This window comes from Asparagus officinalis, chromosome 2 (genome assembly GCF_001876935.1).
Source record: "Asparagus officinalis chromosome 2, Aspof.V1, whole genome shotgun sequence".
Lineage (NCBI taxonomy): Eukaryota > Viridiplantae > Streptophyta > Magnoliopsida > Asparagales > Asparagaceae > Asparagus > Asparagus officinalis.
The window spans coordinates 9,180,268-9,192,104 of record NC_033795.1 but is presented as its reverse complement, the minus strand read 5'-3'; the positions used below and the strand labels follow the sequence as shown (position 1 = coordinate 9,192,104).

Genomic DNA, 11,837 nt, shown 5'->3' with positions numbered 1-11,837 from the left:
GCAGCTCTACAGTGGCTTTCCCCCTTCATTTCACCCAATCAAACGGATCCTAAGGAAGAGATGAGAGAAATGAATTATACACAAAAATTAATGCAAATTAGAAGGGGCCATGAGCTATTTATTTTTCTTTATCTATCTCCTCTCTTATAGAATGCTCATGAGTACTCTACAGAAAAACCGTAAATTATATAGGTTAGAAGTAAGTAATCTATTTGTTAATCCATGCATTAAATTACACACTTATTTTATATTTGAATTATCACAATACAAGAAGTTTTAACTTTAATGTAATGTAATATCAATAAAAATAATAATCCTTTTATAGATTTAAATGATATTGGTATTTTTTTTTTTAGTGCATGCAATGAATGTATTAAAATAAATTCCAGGAGAATGATGTAGAAAATTTTGGTGGGATCAATTTTGATCTAAATTAATTGTTTTTTCTGACAAATTTACTATTTGAACCTAATTCAGTTTTAGCATAGTCTGATTTTGAACCATAACTAGACCAGCGCAAAGTTGAATCAAATTAAAAAAAAAACTACATATTTGTTCTTAATTATAAAGAGGAAACAAAGTAACTTTAATTTATAACTAATTCCATGAAAACCAATTCACTCATCGAGTCCAAGAATAATTACCATTGTTCCTGGACTTGTACTCAAAACTTTGCCGAAAATTAGATACGCCGGCCCATCACCAACTTGGATCCGGGCCTATACCATATCCGTAAAAGAGGCCATCAACATGCCAACAGAAACGGGTCGGGCAACGGGCCTTACTCGATGCCCACCTTTTGCTCTAGGAATTTCCACCAGATATTATTTTACTTCCCACGTGCGGATCCTTCGCAATAATTAATGCCTCACGTGGATGACACTACCGGTCCGATTAAATGACTCCCCTGCTGTCGACAGAATCTCAGCCGTCCACTCCCAGACTCCCATCTCTGATCCGGACCCCCCGCAAAGGGTGCCAATCAACTCTTAACTCAAAACACCGAACACCAAAGCTTGCAACTATAATCACGCCACGTGTCACTAAAAAACGAAAAAAATACTTCCACCGACCCCCTTGCTCCGCCCGGTCCAGGGTCAGCGTCACGCTACTTGTTTGATCAAGACCAGCCACGCAACACCCACAAAGACCTTCACTTGACTGCCATGTGTACGTATATAGGTCTCATACATCCACTCATCAGCTCAGCACACATTGATGAAGATGCAGACGACCATCTTTGTTTGCTTAATTTACACTCTATTTTGACCTATAACAGCACTCATCTCTCCTTTGTGTGTGACTTGCTTCTTCTCTAAATTCTCTCTCTTAATTTCTCTAGCTCCTCTCTTCTATATATTTGTCTTCATTTTTCTTGGTGAAGAGAGAGAGAGAGAGAGAGAGAGAGAGAGAGAGAGAGAGGATGTTAGTGTCACAGAGATACTCTCAATCCGAGATCTCCCTTCATACAACCAAGAAGGATTGTTGGCTGGTCATCCATGGAAAGGTCTTTAAATTTTTTTTTAATTATTATTATTATTACTATTAAGTAATGGGTAACTTTGTTTTTGTTGAATTATGATGTAATTTACATATGTATATATTTGTTTTTTTTTTGGGTGTAGGTTTATGATGTAACTACTTTTCTGGAGGACCATCCAGGTGGAGAGGATGTTCTCCTGCATGCAGCAGGTACTATGTACGCTGTTCTGTTCATCATTCTTTCATTAGATCTCATTCAAATTATAGGTTTTTTTTTTTTTTTGCTTTGAGGGCATTTGTGCAACAACAACAAAAAAATGTCCTTGTTATGTTATTTTTTCCCTACGGAAATGGTTTTATACCCTCAATTTCCTCTCATATGAAGGTTCCCCTGATCCTGGGATATTATTGCTACAGTTTTAAATAAATGTAGATCTTTTGGATATAGTAACAGGATAAAAATGGCTTCAAAATCGCTCTATTGTTTGTCAATTTGATGTTTTATACCCTCAAACTTCCTCTCATATGAAGGTCCCCCTGATCCCGGGACATTCTGGCTAAAATTTTAAATTAAATGTAGATCTTTTGGATCCAGTAACAAGATAAAAATGGCTTCAAAGTTGCTCTATTGCAGCTGTTTGTCAATTTGATGCAAATTCTCCAAAGGTCTATAAAGGTTCCAAACAATTTAGGGGTTGTTTGGTTTGTGGATTGTACGTAATTTAATGCACGCTATGGATTAAAAAAATCCATATTCAAAATCTTGTTTGTTTGCATAAACAATTAAAACAATTAAAAGTATTTGCATAAACAATTAAAACAAACCAAATGTTGTTCGGTTGCACGTGCTCTGTTGAGAATATGTGACTAATATCACAAATTTGGATGAAATCATTACAATTTTAGGGAATCATATTTAATACATTTATTCTACTTGACAACCCTAAATTCATGGCATGAAAAATAACAAACAAACATGAGATCTAGTAAAAATCTTGTATTTTAGCCTTGTGGGTCCCGTTTTTCAATGCAAAACTCACTAAATGCATGGAAACAAACGGGCATCATCAACTTTACAACCTAAAGCTTTTGAAGCTTAATTCAAAAGTTACTGTATAGGCTGAAAGTGCTTATTAGTGATACTGGCTAGAGGACTTATGTGCTGGCGCATGTGGTTAAATCTGAAATAATACAGATATATAACAGCAAAAACTGAAAGAAAGCTGAAGTACAGTAATTTAAAATTTTTAAACTTAGCTGTTGTGCGTTTGTAAAACGCTGTGCTTAAAGTATTATTTGGCATACTCCGGTGCAAGGATCCCAAGGTCAAATTGCTTTCAGGAATAGCAGTCTAGTACTCTGGTGTGCACCAACCCAGTACTGTCAAGATCTCTTCGATCTATAAGACAAAGATCTCATCTATCTATCAGGCAAAGATCTCCTTAATCTATCAAATCTTCTCGGTCTCGGCACTGTTCCTACAAGCACTAGCTATTTTACAATATATATCTGTATATATTCCAGATTTAACCACAGGCGTCAACAATCTTAAAGCATTATTTTGATCTACCATGGATCCTGCGAGATATTCCAGATTTAACCACAGGCGTCAACAATCTTAAAGCATTATTTTGATCTACCATGGATCCTGCGAGGACTCTTGGAGTGGACTGTCTTAACTACCATGGATCCTGCGAGGACTCTTGGAGTGGACTGTCTTAAGTTAGAGAACTTTGACGGTTCCAACTTTAACGCATGGCGTCGGAAAGTAATCTTCGGGATGCAACTTCTGAAAATCTACTATATGGTTTCTGAGGAAAAACTCATCTCTGAAGAAGACTCTGAAGCTGAAGCCTCTTGGACTAGAGATGATCACTTCTGTAGGAGTTATCTCCTTAACTGCTTGGCCGATCATCTAGCAGATGCTTATACCAACAAGCCATCTGGAAAAGAAATCTGTAATGCTTTAAGATTGTTGGCGCATGTGGTTAAAACTGAAATAATACAGATATATAACAACAAAAACTAAAACAGAAAACTAAAGTACGGTAATTTAAAATTTTTCAACTCAGCTGTTGTGCGTTTGTAAAACATTATGTTTAAAGTATTATTTAGCCTATTCCGGTGTAAGGATCCTAAGATCAAATTACTTTCAGGAACAACAGTTCGGTACTCTGGTGTGCACCGATCCAGTACTGTCAAGATCTCCTCGATCTATAAGGCAAAGATCTCCTCGATCTATCAGGCAAAAGATCTCCTCCTCGATCTATAAGGCAAAGATCTCCTCGATCTATCAGGCAAAAGATCTCCTCGATCTATCAGGCAAAATTCCTATAAGCAAAGATCTCCTCGATCTATCAGGCAAAATTCCTATAAGCACCAGCTATTTTACAATCTATATCTGTATATAGGCACGAGGCTGGATTTTTAAGGAGGAAAGGTTGTATTATCCTTCAAGAAAATGTATTTTGGTAATACATATCGTACTGATGGCATGTATAAAATCAGTACGAGTGCATCCAACCCCGTTGTAAATGAAGTATCCTCTTCTGCTTACTCCTCTGTATTATGACACAATAGGCTGAGACATGTAAATTATAGAAAATTGTCCAGCATAGAGAAGTTAGGATTACTTTCAAAATATGGGGGTAACAAACCTGAGAAATGTGAAGTTTGCGCGCAAGCAAAGCTGACAAGGAAGCCATTTTCAAGTGTCACGATGAGCACCAACATGTTGAATCTGATTCATTCAGTTACTTGTGACTTCAAAAGTTTCGTCACTCGTGACGGTAAGAAGTACTTCATCACCTTCATCAACGACCATTCTCGCTTCTGCCACATTTACCTGCTAAAATCTAAAGATGAAGCATTCAGCAAATTTGTCGAGTTTCGGAGTGGAGAAGTAGCTTGGACTGCAGGTGAAAAGACTCAGGAGCGACAGAGGAGGAGAGTGTCGATCTAAGGAGTCAGAAGCATACTTCAAGAAGCATGGAATCATTGCTGAAACTACTACTCCGTATTCTCCGCAATCCAATAAGATTGTAGAAAGAAAGAATCACACATTGACCGAGATGGTGAATTCGATATTGATCACATCTGGTCTACCTACTTGCTATTGGGGAGAGGTTTTGTTGATGGCAAATTGAATTCTGAACAGAGTACCCTATTCCAAAACTGATAGTACTCCTTATCAGTTATTGTTAGAATATCCAGATTCTTTGGATAGTCACAAAGTGTAGGGGTGTCTCGCATACGTTCGAATACCGGATATCAGAAGACCTAAGCTCGGACCAAAGGCAAACAAATATGTATTTCTTGGCTTTGCTGGAGATAGCAATGCGTGCAGGTTCCTGGACCTTGGAACCAACTCCATCATTGAAGCTCGGGGATGCATAATTCTTTGAAGATAAGTTTATCAAACATAAAGGCTTATTGCTCAAAGATGTAGCAAAGAATGCTAGTACATCAGATGCACAAGAGGAGTCAGTCAATAATGAAGGAGTTATCGAACCATCGTCTAAGCGCGTCAGAAGACAGAAAGATTTTGGAGATGACTTCATCACCTATAATGTAGAAGGAGATCCACGGACTTTTTAAGAAGCAATGCAGTCAACAGACGTTCTTCTGTGGAAAGAAGCTATAGATGATGAGATGGATTCATTGATCCAAAATCACACTTGGGAGCTGGTGGATGTACCTGAAGGTGCAAGGTCTATCAGTTGTAATTGGATCTTCAAGAAGAAGTTCCATCCTGATGGTATTATTGAAAAGTACAAAGCAACACTGGTGACGAAGGGATTCTCTCAGAAAGAAGGTATAGATTTCTTTGATATTTATGCACCAATTTGTAGGATCACTACCATCAGAGTGCTTATCGCATAGGCGGTGATTAAAAGGTTCGTCATACATCAGATGGGTGTAAAGACTGCATTTCTCAATGAAGATCTCACAGAAGAGATCTACATGGAGAAACTAGAAGGACTTGATGCTCCAGCTGGTAAGGTTTGTAAACTTGTTAAGTCTCTATATGGACTTAAGCAGGCACCAAAACTCTAGCATGAGAAGTTCGATGGGGTTGTTCGTAACAATGGGTGTCAAGTCAGTGAATCTGACAAGTGCCTATACATCAAGGTCGCTGAAGAAAAGGTGATGATCATCTGCCTCTATGTGGATGATATGCTCATCATCAGGAGTGATTTGGAGATAGTAATATCTACCAAGAAATTTCTTTCAGCAAAGTTCAGCATGAAGAACCTTGGAACTGCGGACGTGATTCTCGGAATTAAAATCATATATTCTGAAGAGGGTATTGGATTGTCCCAATCTCATTATGTCGAGAGCATGCTAAGAAAGTATGGCTATTACGACCTGCCAGAACTGTCAGTGTCGTATGATTACAATAAGAAGCTTCGACCAAACACTGAAAAACCAGTAGAGCAGCTAAGGTTCTCAAAGATCATTGTGAGTCTTATGTACGTAATGAGCTGCACAAGGTCAAATATAACATTCGCTGTAAGAATGCTTAGTAGGTTCATAAGTAATCCTAGAAAGCTTCATTGGGATGGTGTCCAAAGATTGATGAGATACTTAAAAGGAGCTACAGGTCTGGACTTATTCTACACTGGATATCCGGGTGTAATCGAAGGCTATTCAGATGCGAGCTGGTGCTACAGGTCTGGACTTATTCTACACTGGATATCCGGGTGTAATCGAAGGCTATTCAGATGCGAGCTGGTGCTCAGAACCAGATGGATATCCGGGTGTAATCGAAGGCTATTCAGATGCGAGCTGGTGCTCAGAACCAGATGAGTGCAGATCTGCTGGAGGATTTGTCTTCACTATGGGTGGAGCTGATATCTCATGGAAGTCTAAGAAGCAGACAATGATTGCACAGTCATCGATAGAATCTGAGTTCTTCGCACTCTGTGTTGCAGGAGATGAAGCTCAGTGGCTTAGTTGTATTCTCCGAGACCTTCCATTGACGGAATTGCAAAGCGCAATTACTATCTATTGTGATAATCAAGCGACGAGTGCTGTGACAGTGAACTCGTTGTTCAATGGAAAGAAGCGGACCATTCGTCTGAAGCATGGCTATTTGAGAGAGCTTATTTGTCAAGGAGTCATCTCTGTGATTGACGTCCGATCTTCAGAGAATGTGGTTGATCCTTTGACTAAGAGTCTGAAAAAGGACATAGTCGAAAGGACGTCTGCTGAAATGGGTCTCAAAGTTTTATAAGTCTTACAAATACTTACCATGTTTATTAAGTTATTAGTTCAAAGCTTAAATGGGTCTCAAAGTTTTATAAGTCTTACAAATACTTACCATGTTTATTAAGTTATTAGTTCAAAGCTTATGCTACTAATAATAAAATCTTACAAATACTTACCATGTTTATTAAGTTATTAGTTCAAAGCTTATGCTACTAATAATAAAATAATTAGCTCAAAAGTCATGTAAGATTTGCAAAGTTTGGTGAGTCTTACAAATACTTATCATTTACATCTAGTTATTAGTTCAAAGCTTATGTCACGAATGACAAGATAAATGGTTCAAAAGTCAAGTAATATTTACAAGTGAAAGGGTTTAAGTTTTCTTGGATTAGTCGGTGTCTAAGGCAATGTTTGGGGGTTACGTAACGCGCTCCGTAAGGAACGAGGTACTTAATTGATCTTTGATCAACATCTAATACTATCCTTACCTGGCTGAACTACCCGAGTAAAACTTTGATCTTTTCACCTAGAATCCTATCATGTAAAGGGTATGGCTTTTAAGCCTTAATGGGTCCAAAGTATTTCGGATGTGGGGTGTTAGATAGGAAACACACCTAAATGACTCACCTAGAATCCTATAATGAGAGAGGATAGCTCTTAAGCCTTAATGAGTTCAAAGCATTTCGGATGCGGGATATTTGATAGGAAACATGCCTAAAGAACTCACCTATGCATGAGTGGAGATTTGGTCGTCTCCTATGGTCTCTTGTGGAAAGATACGTAGAGCTCTAGCAGAAACTAGGACATGCACAGGGTCATAAATGTGCAAAGACAAAGTCAAGGCAAAGGTAAATGCAAAGGCAAGTGTGGTTCAAAGTGAAAACTACCACAGATAAGTTTGATATTATATGATCATTGGATTTTTAGACATGTGCTGGTTCAAATCTCTGTGACACCATGCACCTATCTTTTATTCAGTTGGTCTAAGGGGGATTCAAGTCCTTGTGACATCTACCTTATGCACAACAATTGAAACAATGACACTGTTACACGACACTAGTTTAAAAAAAATTGTGGGGGATTGTTAGATAATTTTTTATATTCCAGTGGGTCCCATACTATTGGAAATTTTTCTACAATGGCTGCAAATGACCTCTTTCGGTAGCAGACAAATTTGAAAGAATTTAACAATCATGGGGAATAATTTTTCAAAGTTAGGATGCCTAATTTTTGAAGAAAAATTTGGGTGTGGGCCCTACATGCATAGTAAAATATATTATTTTATTAATACATAGTGTTTTCCCAATGTTATAAATAGATCTCAAATCCTTAAGAAAAATTCATTTCAAAAACAACAATCAATATATACAGATATATATTGTAGAATAGCTAGTGCTTGTAGGAACAATGCCTAGACCGAGAAGGTCTGATAGATCAAGGAGATCTTTGCTTGATAGATCGATGAGATCTTTGCCTGATAGATCGAGGAGATCTTTACCCTATAGATCAAGGAGATCTTGACAGTACTGGGTTGGTGCACATTAGAGTACTAGATTATTGTTCCTGGAAGCAATTTGACCTTGGGATCCTTGCACCGGAGTAGGTCAAATAATGCTTTAAGATTGTTGGCGGCTGTGGTTAAATCTGAAATAATACAGATATATAACAGCAAAAACTGAAAGAAAGCTAAAGTACAATAATTTAAAATTTTCAAACTCAGCTGCTATGCGTTTGTAAAACGCTGTGCTTAAAGCATTATTTGACCTACTCCGGTACAAGGATCCTAAGGTCAAATTGCTTCCAGGAACAGCAGTCCAGTACTCTGGTGTGCACCAACCCAGTACTGTCAAGATCTCCTCGATCTATAAGGCAAAGATCTCCTCGATCTATCAGACAAAGATCTCCTCGATCTATCAGACCTTCTCGGTCTAGGCACTATTCCTACAAGCACTAGCTATTCTACAATATATATATGTATATATTGATTGTTGTTTTTGGAATGAATTTTCCTTAAGGATTTAAGGTCTACTTATAGCGTTTGAAAAAACACTATGTACTAATAAAATAATATATTTTACTATGCATGTGGGTCCACGCCTAAATTTTTCTTCAAAAATTAGGCAGCCTAACTTTGAAAAATTATTCCCCACGATTGTTAAATTCTTTCAAATTTGTCTGCTACCAAAAGAGGCAATTTGCAGCCATTGTAGAAAAATTTCCAATAGTGTGGGACCCACTAGAATATAAAAAATTATCTAACATCATGTTGTATCAAATTTGAGGTTAGACTATAAATGCAGATACTTCTAATATGAAATGTTTTTGGGTTATTTGCATATACACCCCCCCCCCCCCCCACAAAAAAAAAAGAATAACCAACCTAAAAAATCAACTTTGTGAAAGAATACCCCTGATATCAACAAATCATCAAATTGTTGCTAATTTTTTTAGTATTTTGTTGATATGTTTTACATTGCAATTACAAATTACCTTATCAAAGTTGATTAATTACTTTGAGGGTAATTTTTTCTCCCAAAATTGATGATTTGAGGGGTAGTTTTGTAAATACTGAGATTTAGAGCGTATTTTTTGCAAATGCCCATGATTTAGGAGATATATGCAAATAACCCAATATTTTTTGCTACTTTTTTAGAATATGGGGTTTATCATCATGTCACTCTGCACGTATCTTGTCCATGCTTCTCCGCTTCCAACCTTTCACCCAAATTACAATTAATTAAACAACACTAAATTGTATTATCTACAAAATCAAACATAAAATCATGTTAATTTCATAACCATGCTTAATTTTTGAAATGATTCATGGTGCATTATGAAGCCAATGGAGATGCAACTGAGTCGTTTGAGGAGGTAGGCCACAGCTCCACAGCGACTAGCATGATGGAGGGCTACTTCATCGGGACCCTAGAAGGACACGCGGCGAGCAGTGATTCTTCGTCAGGAGCCCCTAGTGGTGGAGCTCTAAGGAACAAAGCTTTGCTAGAGAAGAAGCAGCCACCTTCTTCTGGCTTCTCTGGCTTTCTCCTGCCTCTGCTTGTGCTTGCATTGGCCTTCGCAGCTTGGTACTATCTCACTTACATCAATGTCAAGGCTTAAGTGATTCTTTTTTGTTGGCCTATGTTTGTTGAAGATTGGATATTTTTGGTACTAGTGTTTGCTGGTTCATCATTCTTCATGTTTGTGGCAAGTCTTATCTAATCAGAGCAATTTTCTCATCACTAGTATTACAGAGGATAGCATTTGGGTGATCTTTCAATTATGATTTTTTAGCCGTCGAGATGAATTTGAAATGAATCAACACTGTCAAAATATTGGTTGTGATTGGAGAAGTAGAATTTTATATCCAAATTTGAAGAGTTAATTTTGTTGTCCTTTGGGTAATAAATTGATGGATTATGCAGGGCTCACACGGTGCATTGCTATAAACCATTCGAATAAATCCTTGCAGAGCAATAAAACAAAACTTGTTACAATTATAAAACATAGCGAACTACCTCAATCAAATTCCTGTAGAGCAAGATCCTTCTCATTTTGTCATGTGATGTATAGCCCACAACAGCAAAATGCCTTGTGATAATGAAACCGGAACGCAAACAACTGAAGCGGGTTCGACCCGTTAGGCTCACACTCGGTCACTCCCACAACCCGCTTCTGCGTGCTCCCTTTATCGAGCACGGTCAGGCATTTTCCGGTGAACCTGTTCATCCAAAACCTGAGGCCGTTATGGTTGAAGTTTGGAGGAGGGTTTAAGGTTTTCCATTCTGCTTGGGCTGGAGTTTTGAGGGAGGTAAGAGGTTGGAGACCGACGGTCCCAATTTCGTCGATAACCGATAGGTATCTGTGACCGTTGGAGCACTTGTCCATGTAATTTATGAACCTGTCATAAAAGATTGTGAAAGAATTTAAATGGTTAATTTGATGAGTTGTAGATTTTAAGCCATTTGGGAATGTGACTTGTTTTTGAAAGGTTTGTAAATTTGAATCAAAACACTGATAGACCCTCTGAAGTATATGGTTGAGTGGAATTTTTTTCGACTCTTTTACCCTCAACAAGGGGCCTATTTGTCAAAACACAAATTTCTCTCTGTCTAAGGGTTTTAAATGAAACTAATGGGGGTAGCAAATTCAAAACAACTATACTACAGGGGTTCTATCCGCAATTAACCCTGCCCCATATTAGCACCTCACCTATGAAAACCAGAGGCTGATCCTGAAGTAGACTCCCAGCCATAATAAGCATTTAACTCCGACTCTCCTCCTTTAACATTTGGCACCGCATAAACACCTCCATCTTTCATCGGAACAAAGTCCGACATCAGAGCTCCGGCGATCAGCGAATCGTCCCACGCCGTCATGTGCGGGTACGCCTCGCTCGGAGGGCAGCGGTCGATGCCCCTGCGCGCCGAGCACTGCCTGCAGAGCTTCTCGCTCTTCAGTTCATCACAGAATGCAGTGATGTTTTCGTGTGCAAGGACCAGAATCAGAATAAGTACTAGTCTAGCCATGACTCTAATCGGATATTGTTTCTGTCTTTGAGGTGGAGGTGTTTATATTGAGAAATCCTTGGCTTTGTGATCCTCGCTGGTTTTTTTTTATCTTTTTTTTTTGGTGAGATGAGTCTACTACAGCTATTTTGATTATGAAAGCTTGGCTTCTTTCTGGGGTTTTCCTTAGTTTATAACTCCATTAGGCCATTGTTTTTGGTAATTGATTAGTGGTTCTAATGAAGATTAGCATGAGAAAGTATCCAATGGAGTTTGCCTGTCATAGCTTGAGACATGCTTTATTGGATTAACGCCTAGAATAGCACTACTCGAGAATTGTTGTCACTTGAAACCTTGTACACACATATCCCCTAAACGAGAGAGGTCACCAAAAAAAAATTTTTTTTTAAGCCAATAACTGCGCTAACAAAACCAGTGTAAGTTCTGATCCAGTTTTTCGCCAAATTGGATTTAATAACCAAATTGATTAAAGGAAAGTTGCCAAACAAGCCCTTAGATACCTCAATAGATGTTTGTCGGCATTGAGAGTCCTCGAATTTTGCTTGTTGACTGCAAAGATTTCACCGTTATTATTATCATTTCGCCCGATTCTATTTATCTAATTTGAAGAAGCAAAAG

At 38.1% G+C, this 11,837-nt stretch overlaps 1 protein-coding gene across 1 annotated transcript; it reads left to right on the top strand.

Moving 5' to 3' along the window:
- LOC109830170 (cytochrome b5-like) lies at positions 1,210–9,935 on the top strand. The gene is made up of 3 exons (XM_020397344.1): positions 1,210–1,507; positions 1,626–1,692; positions 9,533–9,935. The coding sequence occupies exons 1-3, from the start codon at positions 1,424–1,426 to the stop codon at positions 9,808–9,810; spliced, it is 429 nt and encodes a 142-aa protein (XP_020252933.1). The 5' UTR covers positions 1,210–1,423; the 3' UTR covers positions 9,811–9,935.